General features: G+C 40.7%; 1 protein-coding gene across 3 annotated transcripts in view; it reads right to left on the bottom strand.

Annotated features, from left to right (window-relative positions):
• The window catches only part of GLIS1 (GLIS family zinc finger 1), a 211,102-nt gene that overhangs the window by 30,690 nt on the left and 153,506 nt on the right, over window positions 1-26,906 (bottom strand). For 2 of the 3 annotated variants that reach the window (XM_056356532.1, XM_056356534.1), the window contains exons 5-7: window positions 12,064-12,225; window positions 8,524-8,634; window positions 4,570-4,702 (exon numbers count right to left, since the gene is read on the bottom strand). In XM_056356532.1, the coding sequence (XP_056212507.1) occupies window positions 4,570-4,702; window positions 8,524-8,634; window positions 12,064-12,225 (406 nt within the window). The remainder of the gene's footprint in view (window positions 1-4,569; window positions 4,703-8,523; window positions 8,635-12,063; window positions 12,226-26,906) is intronic. The other variant, XM_056356533.1, reaches the window with a different exon arrangement.

Below are 26,906 nucleotides of genomic sequence, written 5' to 3'. Positions count from 1 at the left end.
TATTCCAGACTTAAGGGCACTCAGAGTTTGGAGCTGCTGTCACTGTGATTCCATGACTACCTAATGGTATGTTCATGGGTGTTAAGCCCAAAGATGGTGCTTTTAGAATGAAATATTGGCAGTGGCAGTTTATCAGGAAAGAGAGAGTGCGAACTGCCTCGTTCGGGGAAGCAGGAAGTATCTGCTGATATGAGGGTGTATGAAATCCTTCCCACTGCCAAGCCCTAATGGAAAGGAAGATCTTTTCGAAGGGAGAGAAATGCTGCCTTTGCTGCGTGGATCCCTTTGCCCAGGAAACTAGGTGCCTCTGTGGTAGAAGAACTCAAGGCGGGAAGAGCAGTTGCTAGTCCAGCCTCAGTATAATTTTCAATACTTCTAAAATTTCACTCGTTTTACAGTTTTTCTTCCTTTTTTTTTTTTTTTTCCAGCAGCAAGCTATAATATTCTGATTATTTGAAGCCACACAGAAGCCTTTATAGCTGTTATGAATGACTGCTCCTGCAAGTGCAACCACTTCAGGACTGTGCACCTTGAGCCTCTTCACGCATTGACCATCTTAGCTTGTAAATATATGTCATCAATCAATATTTTAAATGGCTTGGCCTTTAACCTTAACATCCGTTGCCAAAACAGTACTCTGAACATCTGTGACTAGCAACTTTTTTCCCCCAGCTCTATGCTGAGACCAGAAAAACAATAATAAAATGTGCCCAGAGAAGATGCCCGAGTGGAATTACCTAAATGGAGACGCTTCCTTTGCAGGGAGAGTGATAGGAGCTCTTGGGCACAGCTAGAGTTGAATGTATGCAGCCATGAAGCATCTTAGTTATGAGGAGGGAAAAAGGAGGAAGATTTAAGCTAACGATGGGTTCCTCTGACTGCAAAACAGTCTTTTGCTCACTGTCTTACCCAGTCCTAAGCACAAACCTGCTTTGAAGTCAGACACAAGGAATGAGAGCTTTTTAAATATTTCATTTTTTTCGGTGATTGGCTTTCATCCCTGACATATTTAAAATGTGCTTTAACTCGGAGAAAGACAAAACTGAAACTCTCCAGGAATCCAGGCGATCCCTAAACCCCAGAGCTCTGCACATTAATAATGTGGTTTCTTCAGGGAAAAAAAAAGGGGGGGGAGGGGGGTGGGAAACCCAAACTCAAAAGCCAAAACCATGAACATTTTCATAATTTGACCTGGAATCAAGAGGACATCATATACTGTATTGATCCATGTATATCCTATATAGAGTGTTACAGATGGTTTCTCCAGAAATATTACCTCTGCTTATTTGAAAGAGCCTATGTGCAATGATTGCAGACTATAGGTGGCAGCAAGAATGTCCTTATGCTTTGATTCTGTAAGGATCAGCGCTCTAGCTTATGTGCCCTAAAACATGACAGAGGAACAGTTTTGCCTATGGAATTGTACTATGCACAGTATGAAGCAACTTCTTTTTCACTGTAAAACAGTTGTTCAAATCTTGATTTATTTTCCCTGGCACTTTTTCATACTGTGCATGTGATGGGGTCTCATTGGTTGACCTGATGGAAGTATCAGGGATGATTTACTAGTTTTTTTACAACATCCTGGTGATGGATTGATATAATCAGCAAAGAAATCATATCAGAGAAAGCCAGTATTATTGATAGATAAAATCCTTAATTTCACAAGAGGTTCTCAGAAGTGACACAGAGAGGTTAGGGCTGGTCTGTTTATCTGTAAGTTAATAACTCTTTTCCTGTTTTATTGTTTTCACTTGAAATCTGAGGCTGTTTCTGAGGTTCTTAAGTGCAGACTGTTCCGAGGGAAATGTCACTGTCTTTCCTGTCCTGCCTGGAAGCGAGACGCCAAGCCATGCTTCAGCTACACTGGACTGCCAAGGGTGGAGAGCTGAGGCCACGGACTGCTCTCACAGATCTTAAAGAGTGCAGAGGACAAAGACAGAGGATGGAAATAATGCCCTCAAGTCCCTCCAGCTTTCTGCCACTTTTTGAGGAGCTAGGTATAAACCGTGAGTGCAGACTCCCAGGGGAACAATGTTAGAATGATGGGTTATTTCCCCTTCTACTCCGTTCTGTTAACAAGTCATATTCTGACATTTTAGCATAAATTGAACTAGAAAGGAGAATAGGACATGTCAACCAGGATGCATTTTTTACTTTTTAAGGTTTGGAGTGAGAAAAAAACCAGCAGATTCTTGCCTAAGTAATTTTTAGTAATTTATTACTTTGCTTTTACAAAGCAAAATGTATTAATAAAGTGCATCAGCTCTTCCCTGGGTGCAGGGGAATTATCACCAGGCATTTTTGTTTTCTAATCCTCATTTACAATTGGATTTCTCTAAGCCTCAACAGAAACAAGCTAGGGTTTGTCTGGAAAGCTTGTACTCAGTTACTAAATCGATTTTAAACATATTTAGTAATACCAAGTCAAGCCTCTCCTCCACAGTGGAACTGAAAGAAGATAAAGTGCATCTTAAAACAAGATAGATTAATTTTGCTTTAAGTTAAATAATTTTAGGAATAATTTTGGATTTTAATAGCACTGAACTTTTTATAATATTGACCAAGTTTGAGAGTAAAGTCTTCAAAAATGGCATCCCTCCCTTTTTGTGTCTCATCTTGGCTCTGTTCTGCAATCTAAACACCTCCTCCTATGAGGAAAGGCTGAGAGAGTTCAGCCTGGAGAAGAGAAGACTCTGGCGAGACCTTATTGCAGCCTTTGAGTACATGAAGGGGGTTTATAAGAAAGATGAGGTCAAAGCTTTTATCGGGGCCTGTAGCGATAGGACAAGGGGTCATGGTTTTAAACTAAAAAAGGGCGGATTCAGACTAGATATAAGGAAGAAAATTTTTTACCATGAGGGTGGTGAAACACTGGCAGGGGTTGCCCAGAGAGGTGGTAGATGCCCCAGCCCTGCAAACATTCAAGGTCAGGGGATGGGGCTCTGAGCAACCTGATTGAGTTGAAGATGTCCCTGCTCACTGCGGGGGGCTGGACTAGATGGCCTTTAAGGGTCCCTTCCAACCCAAACTGTTCTATGATTCAGACTGTCCTCCACTCTCAGGCACAGCATGTGGTATACCAGACTCCACATTCCTGCCCTAAAATTAGGAACAGTCTATCCAAAACTGGGTTTACTATGCATTATTATTTAAAGAACTACAGAATGAAAAAGTGATTCGTATCTGTTACATCTTTTTTCTGGAGATTCTCTCCAGACCATACAAAGTGCTAGATATAACATGTTGCCATATATCCATCCCATTTCTAATATGTAACTGCCATTAAAAAATTAGTAAGGTATTAGGATAGGTCTGTAACATAACAGACAAGGACACAAGGAAACACGACAATGACAGCTTATAAATCAAGTGAATGGTGTAATCTGGATTTTTTTGCATGGTATTGGTTACCCCATCCCAAAATGGGTATTACAGAGTTAGAGGACTCTCAAAGGCAGCAACATGAATGGTTTTCCAAAGAAGGTTCCACCGAAGCAGACCAGCTTAGAGTCCATGTGCATATTCTTTTCATTGAACATCATCTGAAAGTTGCACATGCAAAATTAACCAGGGGAAGTATTATTTTCACAGAAGTGTGGGCTTTGCAACTCACTGATACATGATGTTGCTCAAGCCAAAAATAAAATAAATATGAAAATTAGAAAAAGGGCTAAATAGTTACATGGACAGACAGAATCCAGAGTGAAAACACCTAAGTGAAAGGTTCCCCACTCTAATCTCTAGAATCAGTGAGGGGATATGGGTGCCTTCACAGCGTGAAGCAGATTGCAGTTAAACTGATGACCTTCCAGAGTTCCTCTTTCTCTCTGCTGGCTAAGCAAGAACCTGAGGTTGTTACACCCCTGATTCAGGATCCTCTACTGAGGTTCAAAAGTTGTGAATCTAGATCTCATTTTCAGCAGAAGGGAATGGAAGCATTTTTTCTCTTCCTATAAAACGCATAGAACAGTCTAACATCCTTGAAAGGGGCCAGCTTTTGTTGAAACCACAAGAAAGAAAGAAAAGACAGACAAGAAGGAATGAAAGGAAGATGAAATACTAGCAAAGATAATTAAAACACTATGTTTGACATTTGAAATTCAAGCTTTTGCTCCATTCATACATCACCATATTATTTGTTATAATCACACAGTGCATGATAATACACGGCCTCATCAACTTCTTTGCAGCTCCCAAAGAGCTGGAAAACCTTACTGCTGCGTGCTTTTGTCTTTGCTAGAGAACTCATTTGGCTTTAGCAAAGCTCATGCACCTGCATTCTGCCGAAGCCAAGGCAAACTTTTAAAAAAGAGAACAAATGGATAAAGGCAGACTTTCAGCAAGGCTGCTACCTCCTTCATGTGACATTAATAGGAGCTCTTGGGCTGACTAACTCTGAAAAAAAAATGTCAGGCCGTAGCAAACAACTCACAAAATTACTTCATTTTATTGGTTTTGGTGGGTTTTTTTCATCTTCCATAGTAGCAAATTAGACCCATAACTTTTTCTGTTTTAAATCCTGTATTATATGACATATGACACCATACTTATTAGAAGTATTCTTACCTGTAATTAAATCATGGTGGCCTACAGATCTACCACATTTCCCATCCAAAATGTGTTGTGAAGATGTGTGGAGTTGTTGTATAGCTAAGCATTCGCTTAGGACATCTTGTTCAATATCGGTACATGAATTTAGCTACAAGAAGAGGACAAAACAAACATGTTTATTTCAAAGCAAATCCAGTAACTTCTAATTAAATTCATCTGTCTCTTTGCTTAGAGATTATGCATAGAAGGAAGGAATAAAATGTCATTCTTAGGAACTTGGTGTAATTGAGGATGTATCTATTATTTGGTATTTTTAATTAGAGATTTTTTTGGTTTTCTTAAGTGCACAAGTGTGCTAATCTTAAATCAACAATAATTTGCTTCAGAAAATAATGTACCCTGTGTTTCTTCAAACCTTCCTGAGTAATGTAACTGCATATTTTCAGGCTTTCTGTAGTTTCTTGGGTTCTGTGGCAAAAGGATTGCATCACCTTGTAACTGTGACACTTGGAAAGACATTCGATAGGGAAAAGCGTTTGTGCTTATCAGATTAGAACTGGTGGAATAATGCGCTGTCAGTAACGTGTAAGAGGTATCACTGATATGTCAGCTGTTCTCCATGTAAATTAAAGCTCTGGCAGAAGTGTCTGAAGCAAACTCTTGCAAACCACAATGTCGATCATATTAAAAACAGCAGGAGAGGAGAATTAAGAAAGAAAAGCATTTCTAATTCTCTTTCAAACATGCTGATGTTGCCAAGCTTTTGTCATAATATAGTGCTCACATTACACAAACAGCCATCATATTCTATAGCCATTAATAAATAGTTATTGTCTTTACGTTTACAGTTTTGCATACCAATCTCCCCTGGGTTTGGTTATGCTAAATAAAAGGTCCAGGCAAACCTATTTAGAATTCTGCTATACAGCCATTTGTTGGTTCAAGATAAACATCTAACATTTGGACCACAAAGTGCATCTGCAGCCAATTAAACTTAAACTACTACTAAATTAACAGCTAACTTTCTCCTATTTTGTTCTTGTAAAGCCTTTCAGAACAACCCAAATATTATCACCGCAGTCATCTTCTAAGCTATGAACTAAATATTCAAGATTCTTTTGATGTAAGCCTAAGTTCAGGCATTTTATTTTATATCAGAGGTGGCAGATTTTGGTAGCATCTCTCAACCAAGACATGTGGGCAGAGCAGCCTGTCAATTTTTCTTTCTTGGCTAAGTAATTTCCACTCAGAACTCCTGGGAAGCTGATACCAACAGACAAGTTGCATCTTCTGAGTTAAACCAAAAATGACCAAGTGAGCATAAAGTCTTTTCCCTTTTTTCCTAAACCTGAAATCCAAAGTAGATTGTCACCATTTCAATAACACCAAGATTTATTTAGTTGTGAAAGGGTTTTTTTTCCCCCATAATACATTTAAGTGAAATAATTGGGGGTGGTGGTGGTGTGTGTGTGTGTATTATTCTTTATGAGTCAGATTTGCTTTGGTCCCTTTTAAGAGAGCCTCATCTAAATGCACTTTAAATCTGCTGTTTTTTCAGATGCCTTTTAAGTTCAAGGAAAAAAGACACAGGATCAAGTATTCATGATGTTATCATGGATAAGTGAGACAGGAAATCTGAAGATGATTTCAAACCACTGGACGAGTGCAGATTTAGACTGGTCTACCAAATAAGGTGTGGGAGGCCAGGAACTAACATTATTTTAAGATAGACTTGATAAGTCTATGGGAGAGTATATATATGCATGGAGGGAAATTCCTCAAGCCAGGAGATTAAGAGATATGAAACCCCAGCTATTTGATGTCTTGGTACATCCAAGCAGCTTAAGTTTGCAATTGGTGTGTACTGCATTTGTTCTATATTGATTCTGTGCTTAAGGCCTCCCGCTGCTTATGCAAAGGAAGAACTTTGTGCCCCTTAAGACAAAGTTTGGATTTAGGGTTTTTTTTCCCACCTTTCTTCATAGAACTGGAAATAGGCCTCAGCAGGTGACGGTATAACAGTGGGGACTGTTCCTTTGTCCAGATGTAAAGGATGTTAACACATTAATGCATTCAGCGCAGTATACAAGCTGAACAAATGATACCCATGTTCAGTATTAGGAAATAATTCCCTCTTTCTTCCCCCAAGAAGTACATCAGCAACCACAGGAAGCAAAGATGGGGAGCTTCTCTCCTTTGGCATAGGGAGCATGGCCACTTTCCACAATCAGCTGAGAAGTTCCCGTAACAAAATCTTCCTGTCACAAAGAACTTGCTATTGCAAAATAACTTGGTGCCACAGTCAATCTTTTTTCTGTGGCCAATTACTGCTATGGCTTTCTGATTCTTACTCTCATGAAGATCTAAAGGTTGCTCTAGGGAAGCGTTGGGAATTTTGTGACCTGTGCTGTGGGAGGTGTGTGCACAGCACACCCTGTGGAACGTTCTAAAATAGAGAGCTGCAGTGAAACCACATGGCCAGATAATACAAAATTGGGCTTGAAAACTAGGCAGTCCTTTCCAGCTCTACCAAGCTAAAGAGAAGTTCTGACTGGACCCAATATATGGAGAAGCAGCAGACTGGACGGGTGCGGGCATTGGATGAGTGCTAGGCATGAATATTACTCCACGGCACAAAGCTCAGCATGTAATGGGTGTTTCTTGACTGACTATTTGAAATAACGTGCACAATTCTGAACACTGATATTGTAGGAACTGTTACTCAGACTGCATGCACCTGACACAGAGGAAGGTTACAGGAAGAAGTGGGGGACAGACAGCTGTCCTAGGAAAGTGGACTATAAGTTCAGACTGATGAATCTAGCCAAGTGAAAATTGTAGAAGAGGGGCAGCAGGGGGGAAGGAGTGTAAGACAGAGGGTATGGCTGGACAAATCAGTATGAACTTATCACAGTTGTATTCCAGCAGGATATTTAGGCCTTTTTGACATCCTTCTTACTCCTCCATGGCTCATGCCAAGTTCTGCAACTAAGATCACCTGTGTTCTCTTATTGTTTCTTCTCTCCACATGTTCCTCTCTTTGCTCTCTGGTACTTTGGTTCCAACCTTTGACATTTTTTCAAACTAGCTGCTCCCTAGCTCTATCTTGCCAGGCTGTCATTTCTGCTCTGTCCTCCATCCTTTAAACATGCTTTGCTGTCTCATCTGTGATGCTCTTGGTAGTGGCGAGGCAGCTGGGGGAAGACATCATTGCTGCTTATTGAACTAACTGTAAGTGTGCACTAAGGCTTGCATTCCTTTCCACTCCTGGGCTTGAAGTATGCTCATGGTCTGTTCTGTCACAGACCAGCTCTGTGGGGTCCCAATCATCTATTTACAAACTGTGTGTACAAATGTGTAATAAATAAGTGTCTGATCCTGGGCTGGTGTCCGTGAGCATCCCCATTTAATAATAAGTTCAGGATTTTGCCCACAGAAACCAAAATACTTATTTGAATCTAATACTAGTGAAAACATAACTACCAGTCTGGGTTTGGAATGATTTATAAATGCATTTTAAATACAGATGTGGTGGGAAAAGTGTGTGGGGGGTTCATTCTCAACTATTACAAGTGCTCCTTTCCCGACATTTCCATAGTATCTTGGTTTAGTTCCATTTGTGTTTTAGATGATCTGCCAACATGTACTTACTAGCTGATTGCAGAGACTCAATGCATGGCCAGTTTATGTGAATGACAGCAGAATTTGGGCTTGCGTATGAAAGATGAACAGGGAAGAAATGCTTGGAGAGAAAGTGGGGGGCAAACCAAAACCAGGGTGGTAGCCTTGAAAGTGCTAAGTGTAAGATGGACTGGTTAACAATAGTGATTAAAAAACAACAGGAAAATTAGCTCAACTTGTTTTCTTCTAGTGATATTGTAGAATAACTCTGATTTGAAAATATATAAACTAAAGGTAAATTCAAAATAACTGTATCAAGGAGATCTGGAGATGACTAGTGGGTCTTACCTTCTTACGCACCTGTTGTTCTTTGGCTGAATGAGCTTTCACATGTTTGCGCAGAGAGCTGGGGTCAGTGTAGCGTTTGGAGCAGCCAGGAATCTGACAGGCATAGGGTTTCTGTAAATGTGAGGAAAGGGAAAAGATTTCATATTCCTCTGCATCCCTACGATCAGCACACAGAGCGCCGAAGGATGGCAGTTTCTGTGAAACGCAGTGTTAAGCCTGTGCTGTTTGCTCTGTTTGCTGTTTCCACATTTGCTCTGTCTCCTCTGTGTACGCAACCAGACCTGATGCAAACAGAAGAACCACATTGATAGCTCTGGTTTTGCGCTCCGTGCAAGCACCGAGAGCACTTGACACATCTATACTCCGGCATGCTGGATATAGATTACTGGGCTGAGTTAAATGCTAGAGATGTAACTGGATGGGGTTTGAGAGCATTACTTTTTTTTCTAGATTTTACAGTAGACAAAATGATCATGAGATCACCCAGTATAGTTAAAAATATAGTAGCTCTGGTTTTGAGTTCTGATTTACGAAGTTTTTACAACAGCTCCATATGCAGCAGAGCAAAACCTGTGGCATAGCACACATTTGGTTTCCTTCATACCTCACCCCTCTTTTGAATAACAGCAGCAACGTCTTTCTTTTTATAACTCCTAACCAAACAACCTGCATCAAACATTAACATCTGAGCAAATCAATACAGAAAGAAAAATCCACTATTGTTGATTTTGTCGGGAAGACTTTCCAGCTGATTCTGGCATGTGGCAGAGCTTGCCACTTTTATGTAGCACAGTTTGAGCACTATCTCCTGGGAAAACCATCTGATTCTAGGCAGGCAGTTCCAGTGCTCTCTTCTCATAGGAAAATAAAATTAAAAATAAAAAAAGGATGCTCCAGTTTAACCGCTGATTCTGGAGTCCCAATGACTGAAAGCCTCATCAAGTTCTTCTCTTAGTTATGCCTAACTCCCAACAAATGAAACACTATCCCTGTGTTACAGTACAGCCACCAAATGAATGTGCAATTACCAACTGCAGCGAAGGGGCTCTGGTGCTTGTTATTAAGTAGCCGTCGACTTCAGTGATAGCGAAATAGCGCTGCCTGTCAAAGCTCACAAAGTTTTAAAGTCAAGTGGAACATTATTTTTTTCTGTTTTCTTGCCTCATCTGTCAACATTACCTTAGCCTTCTCACTTGGACTAGCAAGTCCTTTTGGAGTCTTACCAAAGTAGAAAACTGGTTTGTTGTGACCTCAGTGCCACATTCTTTAATCCCCAACTTGGTTTCAGAAAGACTATGCACAAAATGGAAAAAAACCCACCAGTTTTGGGGGAAGTGACTGAGAGGTCCTTTAAACAAGTTGCTGTGCTCCTGGAGGAGTGATGACATGCCCTTTTTACCACAGGGACAGACACGTTCCCTTTGTTCTGCGTCTACCCAGGAGAAGGATCTACTTCCAGATGATTTAGTAGAGATTCGATCAAACTAGCATACACTAGTAAGTCTCTGAAATGATTTGCAGATTCTCCTTTTGGAGAAGATAAATGATGGAGTGACCTACATTGAGCAGCTTTAAAACCAATTCCAAATGCACTCAATAAGGAATAAGCAGTCTATATAAACCCCTTTTCTTTGTAAGTACCTCCAGAGGATAAGTATTGCTGCTCTGTCCAGCCAGCAGGAAATTTCTGAAGGAATAATAAAATCATTCACCAATCCATGACCTTACAGGCTAACACCGCACCTACCCAGAAAGTTACAGGGCAGAGCAGATTTATTGAGAGTGTCTGGAACACAGAGAACTGACACCTGAGGAAAAAGTATGGAAAACTTTAACAAATCCCTTAGCAGAAAAACTAGCAGAGTATTTTTCACATCCTTGATGTCATTCAAATTAGTGATAGAATCATTCAACTTGGTGACAGGGAAACTAGACGAAAATCTGACTGCCCTTGAAAAGGTTTGTGGCTGTTTGCTTTGACATTCCAGGCAGTTACTCTGTCCACTGAGCTAACACAACGTGCAGTCTGCACAGTAGCACCATCCTGCAGCTCTGTTCCTTTTCACATTCACGTAAGCACACCATACAGTAAGCTAAACCACAGAACTTCAATTAAACCAGATAAGTGGAAGTTAGTTACTGTGTTGTAGGACTACAGAAACATTTTTAAAGAACCTGCAACAGAATAGCATGGAGGTTATTTTTAGACACTTAAGAAAGTTAGAAAATGAGTACTGTACCTTTTTCCTGATTTATGAGCATTTCAGACAATAAAGACAGAGATAAAGGGAAAGGAAAAGAAAATAGAAAGTTAAGAGATTTGTCTTCAATAATGCACAGATCAACACATATAAGAATTTCTACTTATTTGAGTAACCATTTGAATTCTCCTCCAAAACTATAAACGGGATGCCATTTGTGCCTTTCGCTAATACAAAATATATATCTATTAGAGTCAAGCAGTTAAATTTCAAAACTGTGCACCCAGTTTAGTATATCCACTTTCAAAAGAGACGCATTTTTTAACTAATTACAAATTCAAATATCTCAGGTTGACTCTCAAATAAATAAAACATTGTTATTGTAAGTGTGCTTTGGTTTGGAAAATGTGACTGACTCGCTTCTCTTACTTGTTTGTTTTTGCAAGGCATAATGTACATTAGACATTCCTTAATGCTGCACTGTCTGAAATGTGTAACTGCTTAAAAAGTAAATATCAATTAAACTCAAAAGTTCTGCCCCATAAACACTTGGCCAAACGTTAAACCATACATTCACTTCTTTGAAAAAGACAAAGGAACAAGTCTGCCTGCTATTCTTTAGAAGCTTTATGCTGAGGACTTAACTGGTCTGCAAAGTTGTGTACTTACTTTCCTTCCCCATAATAGGGTGATTTAATTTTATTGGAGCCAAAGACACGAGACAGGCTCCCATCTTCTCTGCAAGGCAAGTGAGAAGACTTGTACAGTTAAGCCAGAATCTACCAACTGTACATAAGGAAAGAATTTGTTTCTTACAGTTAATTCTGATAGTGGGCACTTAACAAATTTCATATAGTTATGAAATAGAAGCATTTTACCTTTACAAAATTACACCCAAAACTGAGATGCATTTACCTTCCACTGAGACGTCTGAACTGCATTCAGAACAGACGCTACTGAAGCAACACAGGACCGGAAGCAGGACAATGACACACATTTAGTACAGTAGCAATGACTCAGCATTCACTCACACTGTACCTTATTCTACTACTGCCTCCTTTTACTGGAAGAAGAACAATGGGAGAGTTTGCTGAGTAACTTGCTCCTGAGCAACTTATTCCTCAGCATGAGTGAGACAGATGAATTGGCTTTTCTGTGATCAAGATTTTTTCATTTCTCAAAGCACATACAATTCAAAACAGAAGTACAGTTTCTTATAGCTGAGTTTTCCAAGGCTTTTTTTTATGAAAAGAAAAAGTCACCCTCCAGTTGCAGAACTGATTGTGTACAAGGACCATTGGAAAACTCAGTGCCACTCTCAGTATGAAATCATGCTTACGGTATCCAGGTGTGTTCGCTGATGCTTTGCCCGGTCACTGGAGTTGCTGAAAGCTTTCTGGCAGCCAGGATGCTGACACAGGTATGGCTTCTCCCCAGTATGACTCCGGAGGTGAATCTTAAGGTTCTCAAGCCTAGAAAATGCCTTGTTGCAACCTTCAAACTGAAAAATGTCATAAAAAATTGTTGTAAAGTACTATTAAATAAACCATGTACAGCCACAATGAGAACAGTGTAAGATCCAAGTTGGACATGCAATAAATCAACCAACATTCAAACATCTGTTGAAATTTATGGATGAAACACAACATTTTGTGCTGTTCATTTAATCTGTCACTGAAGACATGGTGTGTAGCTCAATAATAATACAAGGGTTATAAATATCTCACATGTTCTGTCTGAAGTACTAAATGCTTAAAAGACATGGTGTCAGAACAGAAAATCTAAAGAACAAGTGTTCTGATGAGTTCTCTTAAGATGTTAATTGGCACAGGAACCACTGTGGGCAATAACAATTAGCTACTACAGACGGAGAGCAAGAGAAGCTATTTGTGGCGGGTTAGAACCTGGTTTCAGATGTCTGAAATACTATACACCGCAGCAGATGAGCACAGACTATTACAAGAAGACCTGATCCATTTGAAGATCAATCCAAAGGAACTCTGCTGTTATTCTGCACCCTTTTCTTTACTAGCCGTATCATTCAGATCTGTTCTCAGCATTTATACAGCCAGTAACCTGAGCAATTCTGATTTGTTAAGCACCCGTTTCATTAGGGAACTCAGTAATAAAATGCTGCATAGCATTCATAACACAAGTCACTGTTTCAAGTTAAATTGGAATAAATAAATAAATAAATGAAATTTCCAGCTACTAGGCCAAGGGAAAGGTGTTTCGTATTGCTCACTGATAAGTTTCAGTGTTACAGACAACAGGCGACTGCAGTGGAGGTACTGTCTCTAGGACGGGCTTAGGGAGCAAACTCAGGTGAGCACAAACACATGCCTGTGCAAATTCATGCACTAGCAAACCCCTAAAATGCACTCACTATACACTATACAAATACCTACATGCACACATACTCACAGTATGCATACGCTTTGCCCACTCTACATTGCAGCCTCATGGCACTGCAGGTCTTCTGGTGTCTCTATACAGATAAAAATCTGACTCCTTTATGATTCAAGATCTCAAAAATGTATTTGAGAAACACAACCCAATTCACCTTCATATCAACACTAACCACGACTCTGAAAGAAGGTAGTTGTATCTTCAAACCACTACTTCTGGAAGCCGGATTTTTTTGCATGATTCTTGTATGTAAGAAGTGAAATCCTGGCCCTCACAAAATTAGCGAATGCTCTGTCACCTCCTTCTGCTGAGTCAAGATTTTGTTCAGCAGCTTTCCATTCTCTAGCTGTGGTTTCTCAGATGGCATCACAGAAATTACCTCTTGCCAATCCCTGACACATTCTATTTGTTACACATATACCTCTTATATACATTGGTGTATGTGTAACAACCTTCTGACTCAGCTGTTGCATCCAGCGTTGCAGGCAGAGGGATGGGAAGGGAGAGCAGATGCAGATGGAGCCTAGAAAATGCTGTAAACCTGATCTGGTGCCTGACAAAGGCAATTAAAACTACTGATGGGAAAAGGTGCATCACATCCTGCTCAGACAAGTGTGTTTTAAGTACTTCAACGCAGTGAACAAAGTGATCTGGATTCTCCAGCTAGCACTTCATTCTGCAGGCTATGTTCCGTCTGCGGATGCAGATCAGCTCTGCGCACTACAAATTAAACACACCATCGCACTCCGACATACAGGGGGTTTCCTGGCAGACTGCAAATTTCTGCCTTTCTCACTCACTCACACATGAAAAGATCACTATGGCTTTTACTGCCCTAAACATTTTACTGCCTGGGCAGATATTTGATCTGTCTGAATGGCATATTTGGGTCTATGTGTGCAGACAACTATCTGATATGTATATATTTCCCTCTTTCCCCATCACAACTATTGTGATAGATCCACAGAGTGACCTGGAGACATGCAGTCTATGTCTTCAGAAGTTTGTTTGGCCATTTGTTTGACTCCCCTCTGAGCGCTTGAGCTGGTGCAGGGAGGCAGGGAAGTTTTGGAAGTGATCAAGCCACCAAGGCTTAAAAATAAGCAAACTTTCTTCTTGATCATCACTAAAAATCTGGCAAGAATTCAGAACGAAGCAATCTAAAATGTGCAAATATGCTGAAGTCCATGAAAAATAAAGCAGTTTGGCAAATCCCTACTTCTCATAAGACATTCCATAAAGCCAGTCTCTGGCAAATGGAGTGAATGTTCTGAGCTCCTAAAGACCACTTGTTTCTTCTCTGTTCCCCTGCTTGCTCTCCTCTCTTCTCCTCTCCCTACCTTTCTTTGGTCTCCTTTGATTAATGTTGTGTCCAAAATGTCACATCATCCCCTTCAAACTATTATCCTTCTCATTTTCAGTGCAACAGACCATCTCTCCTCAGTTTTAATTACCAATATATAACCACAAGGTAGGGTGAGAATCAGACCCAGAGTCTACAAAATTATTTTGCAGTTCAGCTCTGCAACTTCATTCACCTAAATCCCACATTAGCAGGAAGACCAAGCTTTTCCCTTCAGTTGTTCATGCTATCCCCTTCATAGCTCCCATTCCGTCCCGCCTACCTGAGCAGACTCTCTCCTGACTCTGTCACGAGCCCTTTTTACATGCTCCACTCCCCTCTGTAAAGGAGTTTCTGGTTCTCACATACAGGCATCAAAAAACCCAGCCCAGAAGGACATGATAAATATTCCTTGTTATTGGGTCTTCAGGACACTTTGTACCCTGCTGGCACCAGAATCACTACAGTGACACTCCACAAGATCCTTCTTGTCTCCATGTTGTCTCAGGTCTGAAGATCTGCTAGGTCACAGAAGTAATTTCTCAGCCATTCAGGCACAAATGGAGGATCACAGAGTTATAGAATCATAGAACAGTTTGGGTTGGAAGGGACCTTTAAGGCCATCTAATCCAACCCCCCGCAGTGAGCGGGGACATCTTCAACTAGATCAGGTTGCTCAGAGCCCCATCCCCTGACCTTGAATGTTTCCAAGGTTGGAACATCTACCACCTCTCTGGGCAACCCCTGCCAGTGTTTCACCACCCTCACAGTAAAAAATTTTCTCCTTATATCTAGTCTGAATCCGCCCTTTTTTAGTTTAAAACCATGACCCCTTGTCCTATCATTATAGACCCTGATAAAAGGTTTGACCCCATCGTTCTTATAAGCCCCCTTCATGTACTCAAAGGCTGCAATAAGGTCTTGCCAGAGTCTTCTTTTCTCCAGGCTGAACTCTCCCAGCCTTTCCTCACAGGAGAAGTACTGTGGCCCCCTGATCATTTTTGTGGCCTCCTCTGGGCCTGCTCCAACAGGTCAGTGTGTTTCCTGTGCTGAGTGCTCCAGACTGGATGCAGCGCTCCAGGTGGAGTCTGGCCAGAGCGGAGCAGAGGGGCAGAATCATCTCCCTCGCCCTGCTGGCCACGCTGCTTTTGATGCAGCCCGGGATACAATTGGCCTTCTGGGCTGCGAGCACACATTGCTCATCCAGCTTTTCATCCACCAGTACCCCCAAGCCCTTCTCGGCAGGGCTGCTCTCAGTCCCTTCATCTCCCAGCCTGTACTGATATTAGGGGTTGACTCTAACCAGGTGCAGGACCCTGGACTTGGCCTTCTTGATCATTATGAGGTTCACACGGGCCCACTTCTGGAGCTTGTCTAGGTCCCTGAGGCGTGTGTCAGCTGCATCACTCAGCTTGGTGTCGTCTACGAACTTGCTGAGGGTGCACTCGATCCCACTGTCTGTGCCACTGATGAAGATACTAAACAGTACTGGTCCCAGTACAGACCCCTGAGGGACACCAGTTGTCACCAGCCTCCAGCTGGACATTAAGCTATTGACCACTACCCTCTGGATACGAGCATCCAACCAGTTCCTCATCCACTGAATAGTCCACCCACCAAATCCGTATCTCTCCAGTTTAGGGAGAAGGATCTTGACCATCAGAATGTTCTTTCTAATGGATTACCAGTCTTCAGCTTCATATCTACAGCCTAATGCAAAGTAGGAAAGTATGCAGAATAATCCAAACTAATTAAAGGTCCAGCTCCATTCTCATTGATGTCAGTAGCAAAAATTCCAATGGCAAATGTCCTAAAACATCTAAACATAAGCTTAATTTAAAACACATGAAAGCACATATGTTTAAGAGTTGCTGGATCGAGACTTTAGGAAGAGAAGGAACAGGCCCTACCATAAATGCTCAGAGCTACAATGTAAGCACCAAGACTCAAACAAATACGGACTTATTATCTTTTTACTGTGGTCAACAGCCTTTTTTTGGTACTAACATATAATCCAAAGGTCTAATGCTTTCAGCAGTAAAGTTCCTCCAATACCACTGATGCCTGGACTTTAAAGGCTCTTCTTATTTATACTATTCCCTAATTTATATTATTTATATTATCGAGCTCTATTAAGTTAGATAACAGATAGTGGGACAGTTACAATGCTGTGATTAATTCAGTCTAAACATGTAAGGTGGAAGAATGCACTGGCAAAGAGAATGATACGGTGCCAAGGCTCCTATCTTCAAGGAGGCAGGGTTGGCTAAACAGGAAAAAAACCAATGGAAAAGTCAAGAACTTTGCTGGGAAGTGATGAGAAGGGGGGAAGGTGAGATATAAAGGTGAAGGTGAAAGGCCTGAGAGGGAAGGAGGAAAGGAGGTGGTACAAAGCGCTGAGAAGCATGGGGTTGGGAGAATCCACCCAGAGCGGCAGAAAGGTCTTTACTTTGAATGACTCCAGGAAAACCTATTCCAACTCTGTTACTTCTTGCTGGATCTGCTGCCTGTGTCCCTTGCAGTTTTTCCCTACAAGTCCACATGAGGAAACAGCATTGCCTCCCTAAAGTGGAATTGTCTCCCTTGTACAGATTGTACAAGGACAAGATAACTTAAACTGGATTGCTGAGAGACTGTGTTAGGATGACTTTGCAAGGTAATGCTTGGGCTTCATGGCTACTCACCAACACTTTTAACCCTTCCACCTACACTTGCTGCTTGGAGTGCATTTCTATTTATATATACACTAAATAAAAGTACTTGTGGAGAAACGGGGTGCTCATTCTCCTTTTCAAATAACCTCCAGAAAGACCCATCAATCCCACAAGTGTCTCAGCTTCAACTACAAAGAACAAATGTTCAATTTCAAAAGGGCTATAGGATGGTAAGAGCTATTTGATCAATTGAGAAGGCTACTTATAGTATCTCCCAGACATCTGGTCCCAATGTGTCACTGCTTAATCCTACAATCTTAAACATTTTGTTGACGTTTGATGCCTGGGATAACTCTAACAAACGCTGCATGATCCTCAAAGTCTGTAAATGTCAACAGAGCTCTTAAACAAGTTCATCATAAAAATAATAATTATATTACAATTATTTATTGTGAGATTGTTAATGTGTGCTTCAGACACTGCTATGCTACACAGATTTGAGCGCAGACACAAAACAATGCCACATGATTACAGTAAATAGCATGATGCAATTATTGGATTTTATAACTACTGCCGCTTTTAGAATAGCGCTTCTACCAGGAAAAACTATGTTGTGGAAATTTATGGGACTAAATTAGTTGACTACCATATGGAAATACACGTGTTATCTTTATTTTACACTAAAATCTCACCGGAGTGTAACTGCAGCAATACCATGCATTTGAAAGGCACATTTATGAAAACACTACATTATCTCACAGTGATCTGAATACATCACAACTTCCTAACAAAACACTTCAACAACTGTAATTGCTTAAAATGCTTTTTCTTTGCTTCCACATTATACTCTGAATGCACCTGAGAATGTTGCCGTGCAGAAATAACAGCATATTCTCATGAGAGTTTATATTATCAAATGTTTGCCATTTTCATAAGCATATTTAATCACAGTCATGTCTAGAATATCTGTCAGTGGTACAGATCAGAAGAAATAAACTATAAACTAAACAGCTCAGACCATAAGGTGAAGCAATAACTGACATTTTCTTAGGAAATGAGTTATGACTGAAAAAGAGAAGCCTTCACAGTTGTAGTGCTAAATAGGTCCAGTGTGCCATTAGAGAAAGCTCATTAATATACACCTCTGCTCTCTGCTGCAAGATCAGTTAAACAAGCTGCCTTTTATTTATAGACCTAAAAGGGAAAGAGCAGGTCATATTGGCTGCTGACATCTCAGACAGCCTACAGATGGAAAACCCAAAACATTTCATTCCAAAGCATTTAATACTATCAATAGGAAATCTTATGTCTGGTCAAAACATCTACAAGCCTTATGAACATTGTGAAATGTTCTTTCTTCCCAACTGATTACAAAATCGCTAACATTTTATTGAAAAACATGTTAGGAGAAAAAGGATCCTGTACGGATATGTATCCTTTCTGGAGGGGAGGAAATAATCACACTGCTCTTAAATAGCATCTGTGTTTTATAGCACACTGAGTCTAATGTTGGGGACATGGCAGGAAGCATACAAGGCTCCAAACTGTTATGAATGTCAGTAGCTTAAGCACATGAGTTGTCCTACCCAACACAGAACCAAAATGTCTGATTTGGTGCTTTGTTTTTCCTAGCTAACTCCTGATCGGATTAGTTTTTAATTCTCTATTGTAGCTACAGTGTAAAGCCCTGATCCTGCAAATACTTGCGCATGACTAACAGGACTCATGCAAGGCGTTTTATTAAACTCAACAGAACTATTTGTGGACACAAAAAGCAACCCATAGGACTGAGCGCTCAACTTCCTAAAGAATCCTCGTTCATATAGCCAGACTTATATTTACAGATTTAAATTGTTAGAAGCTGCTTTTTTTCTGTTGTGGTAACAAAAGAATGAAAGGTACCTGTAACAGAAAAAGGACCTGCCCATTTCTATGGGTTTGGGTTTTTTTTAAAGTCTGAATAATTTGTTTGCAAAGTGACACTTCTACATGATATTAATTATGAGTCCTGGGAAAAATTGCTTGTACTTGTTTTATTTCTATTATAAAAAAGCATTTAAGGCTTTAGCCAGACTATTGTACAGTTGCTGGTGAGTACAAGAAGAAAAGGTAAAAAGGTTCAGAACAGGAAAAAGAAAAAAATCTAGAAAAGTAAGCCACAGTACAAATGCAGCTACCATTTGTTAGCAACACGCTGTACACCAGCAGTCCATTTTTCTTTATGCTGTTAGACAGTTTGCATGTTTCCTAATTAACATGAAACTGGGAAATGCTAATACACTGAAAATCCTGGAGGAGGTGTTTGATCTGCGTATGTCACTGAATTAAACAAGACTTTGGGTTGTCTCTTTTATTTCAATTTTATGAATTTTATAAGCCCCTAAGTCTGCATTCCTGAACCCCCCCTCTGGCAGTACCAGGAGTTATGGGTGTGCGAGGAATGCAGACCTGGCCCACTAAAGGTGTAACAACAGACTCATTTAAGTCATGAGGCTTTCAAGAGCAACCAGGTCTGATTCTGCATACGAGGTAATTTCCACACACAAACAGACTACTCTGACTGCAAAATCCAACCACCTGCCTGCCAACATCCCCTGAGATGGGATTCCTCCACTCTCACTGCACTGTCTAAAAAATGAACGTCCTCCTTGTTTGAGCTCCCCGAGTCCTAGCGGATGGCAGGTCAGCCCAGCATGAGGTCGGCAGCTAGGAGAGCTCAGCGGGATGCATCCTGCTTGGCAGGTGCCTGGCCCTCTCCCCGGCTACAGAGGCAGCCTAGACTTGACTTCAGGGCTTTGTCTTTTTCAAGATAGTTGTTCCTGAGTATAGCGGGCATTACACGTGAGCTCTGCCCATCATCACTCAAGGTCTGCTGTCATACCGAGTGCAGAGGACCAGCTCGGCAGGACAGGCCTTGAGCCTTAGCCTGGCTCTAAGTGGCACTGGCATGTTTTCACTCTCAAAAGTCTTGCTCACGTAATTGTAAATTATCATCTGTCCAACAAAGGGCTAAATGTTGTTCAAAGCACTGAAATAGTCATACATTTATTTCTTCTAATACCAGTAGGTCAGGCACTTCAGTTACCACTTCAGTGAGCAAACAGAGCTTTCCATACATTTTCCAGCAACCCCCAAAATATCCGGGAAACTATCAGAGCATCCTATCATTTTCACAAGTCCTCACTGTTAGTCTTAAAATTCTTTTTAGCAATCCTTGTTTAATCAAGTAGAAGCATCAACATTTGTCAGAACAGGGGTACTTGCATTTATTTGCTGCAAAATACAACAATGAAGCAGGAAAGTTTGGGATATCTTACTATCGGCAGCATGACAGCCACAAATTTTGCCATAAGGTTTTACTAAATATGTCATTTGGAAACCAAACAATTTTCTGAAACCTCATTACAGCTGGACTGAATGCAGTATTATGGCTTGCAGGCAAAAATAACATTGCATGGAGCAACATTGTAAAAAACAAAATGTAAAATTCATATGGTCATGTAGTAAGCAAAGACAACACCCCTCCTGAAATCTACATGTCAGTCCCTTTATTTCCTCACATGTAATTGGGAAATTATTATTTATTTGGGATTTTCTGAATAGCTTGCAAGCTATTAGAAATTAAAGGACAACACACAATCCAAGATTTGCTGCTCCAGTATCTAAAGCCAGATCTGCTTGTTTTGGGGACAAAATGAAGATTGAAGAAAATCAATTAAAAACCCTCCCCAGCTGTGCCAGCAAAAAAAACACAAATAAAATTAAAATGCTTCCCTCCAGTTCTTTTTAATTTTTTTTAACAAAAAGTATAGGTTACTACACATACTTCAAAAACTTGTTCCTCTGGACCAGTAAGTCGTTGTCTTACCTCACTCTCCCAGGAAACATTTCAGTTCCAGTTTGCGTATTTACACCTATCTCAGCTGAAACATCACTGTAATTCTGTCCTACGCTCTTGCCTACGTCTTTGCATTCTGGTCCACATTTCAGTCACATTTTTAATTAACAGTCTGTGCTTTTGGTCTGGGAGGCAAGTTACACTGAAAACAGTTCTATACAGACTGCACCTCACTGACATGCAAGATGGAATAGGTGCTTATAATTTACTTGGAGGTGTAAGAGTTTGCAATTTAGGAGTGAAGAATTAATTTGCTTAAGATAATGAATGCAGCCCCAGGACACAGGGAGAATCCATTATAGTTTATGTAGACTAACCAGTTGGGGGGGGGAGAAGAATTAAGGAGAGGACAACAGCAAGAAGAAAAAAAAGTCACTACAAAAGGAAAAAAAAACCCACCCCGAAACTTATGGCTGATTAGCATAGTGTAGCATCTTAAAAGGCCAAAATACCACATGTGTGGCATGTTACAAAAGAAGATTAAAATAAAGGAAAAAATATCCAGAGAACCATGAAGTCTCAAAACATCTGGAGTTTTATAGTAACAAGGAGGAAAAAATCAAAAACGTAATTGAAAAAAGTCCACTGTGATACATTATTGTACAATGAAGCTTAATGGAACTGAAAGGAGAAGAGATGAAAAGGCAAAATAAGCGAAGGGGGGAGAAATAAAAGAAACAAGAAAAAGCATTTATATTTTAAAGATGTCACTGAGGGGTTTTATCCCAGTTATTAAAAATTACACACCCTGCTTCTGTAAGCTGTTCTGTTATGTGTTGAGCACTCTCTATCAGCGTACAACATTCATGCATGCTGGGGAATTCATCAACCCTTTTGTACCCAGTGTAGGGGCACTTTATGCTCCTGATCTTTGAGAGACATCTGCAAAGAGAATGGCAGAAAAACTGCCTGTCCTGGCTTATATTCTGAATCCAATGGGAGATCTGAAGAGAGGCAGGACAAACATGTAAATGAAAAATGTTTGCTACAAACAATGCACACATTCAGGAATTAAGCAAACAATCTTAAGCTGTTATATTGGCACCAGGCACTAGAATCAACTGTAACTGAAACACTCAGAATGTATTCACTAACAAACATTATATGGAAAAGCAAAATGAAAAACTTCCCTCTTTTTTCATATTTTTCTGGTTTTTTTAATGAACCAGTAAAAGAAGAGAAAGATCCACACATAGTCCAGTCTGCCTTTATAACATGCCCACAGTGCGTCCATGAACAGGAAGGGTTTCCAATGCGCCACAGGCACGAACATCCTGGATTAGGTCTGTGCTGTGTCTGTCCTCAGTCAGAAAGATTTGAGACAAGCATGTGCCAAACCCTGTCTGTTAAAAAGTACGGTGTAATCTGGCAACAGTGAGTGTCCATCCTAATTTCCCACTTGTCCCCAGACTACTATTTTTTTTTTAATCCTGGGAAACCCAGCTTATATCTTTGTCAAGGCCAATAAATAAATATGTTTTAGAGTCATGGCTTGTCACATCATCACAGCTAACAAAGCGGCTCCTGTCCTTGGCAGATCAAACACAGGAGGATCCTGTGGGTGAAAACTGATCTACGGCTGGAAATTGCTCGCTACAGCTCACTAAACCAGTCAACCACAACCAAATTCTCTGTTAGAAAAGATGAAAATTAGCAGCAAGGTAACTCTCCACCTACCTATGTGGTTTATTGTTGCAAATAAGTTTTTGTGTGTGGTTCAACATAGATCATTATTTTTCCTCACAAAATCTGTTTCACAAAGTGAATAGCTTTATTGCTGGGTTTTTCTTCTGTTTCAGATAGGGTGGGGGTTTTTATCTTAAAAGGTATTGTCTTCATACTCTACCTGTATTCATTTCCACATGCACATACTGCACATACTGGAGCTTTTATCTGAAATTGTTGTTTCTAAAGATCAGCTAAGAACAAAGCTTCCCTGCAAAAAGGTGCATGAAATGTTCAACGCTGGAATCTTTAAACAAAGTGGTAAGAAGGACATACAAATTTCTCCAGGGCTCTTCTTCGCAAGGGAGTAGACAACTCAGTGGGATTTTCTGTGCTCAGAAGGCTCCTGATCTTTTATGTGCCATGCTGGGCCAATTTGATTATCCATAAATGAAGACTGAGGTTCAGCCTGCAATCCAAGGAAGGCAAGGGATCTGCTAAGACGTATGTGATTATGCCCAATGCTTTCTCACGTGTAGAACTGAGCTCTGGCAAAAAGCCCTACAAGAGCTACTGGTGAACCACCAGGAAAGAGAGATTGCACAATGTGGTGGGAGCTTGTTACCATCTCAGGGCTGTTACTTTATTCTGCTTTTTCTCATCCCCTGGTTGTGGAGCAGCACCTCAAGAGACATGGCTCCTCCTTCACCCACTGACCCACTGCAGTCACGCTACAACAGAACCCCCCAAGGTGACTTTACACTGGGAGAGCTGGAGGGTAACAACGTGGAGAAGAATCATTTTCTCTTCCTGAGAGAACAGGCTTTCTTCCCTACAAATGAGAAACTTCTCCTCATTTCACCCGAAGTCATTAATTTCAGTCTTGCAGTGTTTTCATTTCATCTTGTGTAGCCATGCTCATTACATGAAAGAAAACTGGTGAGATGTATTCTGAGGAAAATGGCTCCGAGACCTCACCTCTTTAAAAGGAAGTCAGCTTTCCAGCTTTGCCAAAATCAAATCAGTGTCTAGGCTTGGTTGGGCACTGCATTGTTGGAAGAGCCACGGTTTAGAGTGTGGTAACACAGTTCTGGTTTTGTACTTTGTAAATGACTACCATGCTTCAGCTCAGCCGCAGCTATGGTCCATACCTAATCTCCTTCTCTCTGGTAAATCCAATAAAACATAAGGCCTTCTGTTAGAGGCTGAGCTCACTCCTATTACCTCACACTTCCTTGTGCTAATTGCACGCGCTTCAACAGTTGCACTGGCTGATGCACGCCAACCTGTGAAGCAATTATATTGGATTCTGTGCCTAAGCCTCCAAAGGAGAGGTTAAATCCAGACCGCGCTAATGGACACCTCAAATCTATGGCTACTTTTCACTCATGGTGACTTACTACATCCTAGCACACTGAACTAGTGTGGGTAGTTACAATCTTCACCAAACCCTGCTCCAGTTTTAAGTGGCGAAGTTGCCTTCTAAAGTCTATTGTGAAGATGAGCTCTCTGCTGAAGAGCAGAACGCATGGCAGCAGTGCCAGGTCCCTTCGTTCTCTATAGCACTGTGGGATCCTTTGCATAAAAGGCAGTATAGCAATGTTCTTTTCTCAATAGCACTTAATGTTTTCCCACAGTCTTATTGTTTACAGGGAGTTTAGCAAGTCACTTCACTAATTTAAAATAGATTGTATCCCACATGGGTGGATAACAATAACACATATTGGTGAATCATATGGCTTTCAAATGATATGTATGAAAAAGAAGTGCTACACATATTGTCTGAAATTTTATTGTGTGAAACCACAGCACTTAGCTCCCTACCAGCTGTGTCAACAATTCACTGTAATAAACTAATACAATATAGAATAACAGCAAGGTTAGTTCGAAAAATGAAAAGCCAAGATTAAAAAAAATGCAACAAGAAAATGCAAATGAATACAGATGAACAGTGTTTCAGGTGGGAATAACCAGCCTTGCAAATGACACAACCTCACAAAATTTAGATTCTTTGCTTATCTAGGTTGCCATCTAGAAGCCTAAGAGGAAAAGTGATTAAATGGATGAAATTATTTCTAAAAGAGAAGAAGAGCAGGTTTTGGTATCCGAGGAACCTGGTGTGTTAGACTGCACAACCACTGCAGAAGCAGTTTGTCTCACCACAAACTACACATGCAGGGTCAGCTTTAAAATGAAAGAAGAGTGAGAATCTTTCCTGGACTTTGTTTCCTAGATTCAGATCAGCCTCATATCCATGCTGACTCCTTCATACAGGCTGTTTTACACACATGACGTAGCTCCCAAGGATGCTGCCAAAGGACATTCCTGACATACTTGACCAATAGAAGCCCATGTACAGGAATGGCTGAATGAGCCAGGCTCAAATAACAAAGGTTCCACATTGAGCTGTCTCACATAGTTTTTAATATGCTGCTAAATAAATAAATAAATAACTTAATAAAAGACATTTTCTATGATAATACTTTTAGGGAAAACTGGAAATGGAACTCAACGGAAATAGGTTTTAAATTGAAATGTTGAACTGTAGCCCAGAAATGACAACAAAATTAAATCTCTTTTTCTCCTGAACCCCAATAAAAAAAGTCTTAAACACTCTGGGTAGACCACAGTTTTGAAAGAAATGAAATTATGTTATTGTCATGCATGATTATCCAACATTTAGAAGGTATCTGCAAGGTTTTCCTGAGAGTTATACCTCCATCCCATAACCTAGCAGGAAACCACAATCACTTCTGTACCTTACGTGAAGGACTTTGAAATGAAAGTGCCCCAAAATCAAATATAAGCAGCTTTCAACATGTGCATTTAATCTTCCTAGGTTAAGAAACACCCTGTGGCCACCACACTAAAGAACTGAAAACGTAAATTGAAGAAATTATATCCATATGATTAAGTAAGATTCTTAAAGAGAAACATGTTGTTAAGTACTTCATTGAGAATAAAATGAAATGCAGTAAAATAGAAGCTATTTGGAATAAATCACTGACGCACATGCTTTCTATGCAAAATGGCAGCGTTCAGCACTGAGTGGACATCTGGAGCAAATTAGCATTATGTTGAGAATAATATAAAATTAAAACATTTAGTTTCAGCTTCTAAAATTAAATATAAAATCAGAGACCAATGTTGTGTTGGACAGCTCGCCTTGTGACTCTGATAGCAAGAGTTTATTTTGTTTTCAAAGTTGTTTATGCCTCCTATCATTGTTGTTGGAGTCCTAACACTCCCAGATATGATCTATGCAAACAACACTGGGAAGAACAGTTGTATCTTGAAATGTGCTCCCGAGTCCTGCACTGGATCTTCAGAATGAGGAGTCCAAGGCCAAGCGTGAGCCAAAGCGGCTTGGGTAAAGCAAGAGGAAACAACCCAAAACTATACGCAGAACTCAGACCACACCCAAGCCAAACCTCCCAGGGCCTGAATACGTTTCGTTTTTACATTCATATGCTGACTCCGCACTTTCTGGCTTTGGAGAGCATCCAGGGTTGATGTGTTGAAGGTGCTGGATGACTTCAAGCCCTTGTGAGGCCTCTCTTAAAATATCCTGAGCTCCTCCTGGCTGCTGCTGCTGAAGCTACTCCGTTCACGTGAGGTCTGATACGGCCAACTGAACTCTCCCAGCTCCTACTGAAGCAAAGGAGGGAAGACTCTGCTCCTGGTGGGACCTGTCCCTATTTGTTTCAGAACACATGCTGTGCAGTAGGCTATCACAAACCTATTTCCAAACCCAAAGAAAGCTTCTGTCCCCACTCCTATCTCTTCCACGTGCAAACTCCAGGCACATAAGACAATCAAGTATTTGTACTGCTCTTTCTCTCGCTTCCTAGAGAGATTAACCACTATAAAGGAGGCGTATAGGGCTGTAAGTCCCTATAATCACTCTCCTCCACAACTGGGTCCTTGGAGTCACTTGTGGGGAAAGGCAGCTGCCTTCAGCTTTGGGCTTGCTACAGCTGAATACCTGGTCTGCGCACTCTGGTTCTGAAGCAGGAAAGGAGTGCTTCTGCTTCCTCAAGTTGCCAGGCTCAGCAACTGATAAGACAACAAATTTCAGGGGAGAACTAACTTTTTTCCTGGACATCTTTTTAGATCTCTTATTCCTGTGCTTTGCTTCACACAGCTTTCGGAAGTTACTGGCTTGTAAAACTGTCTATCTCCAACTAGACAAAACAGCTACTAGCAATAACATT

The sequence above is a fragment of the Falco biarmicus genome, chromosome 11, assembly GCF_023638135.1.
Source record: "Falco biarmicus isolate bFalBia1 chromosome 11, bFalBia1.pri, whole genome shotgun sequence".
Lineage (NCBI taxonomy): Eukaryota > Metazoa > Chordata > Aves > Falconiformes > Falconidae > Falco > Falco biarmicus.
This window is presented reverse-complemented; position numbering and strand designations above follow the sequence as displayed.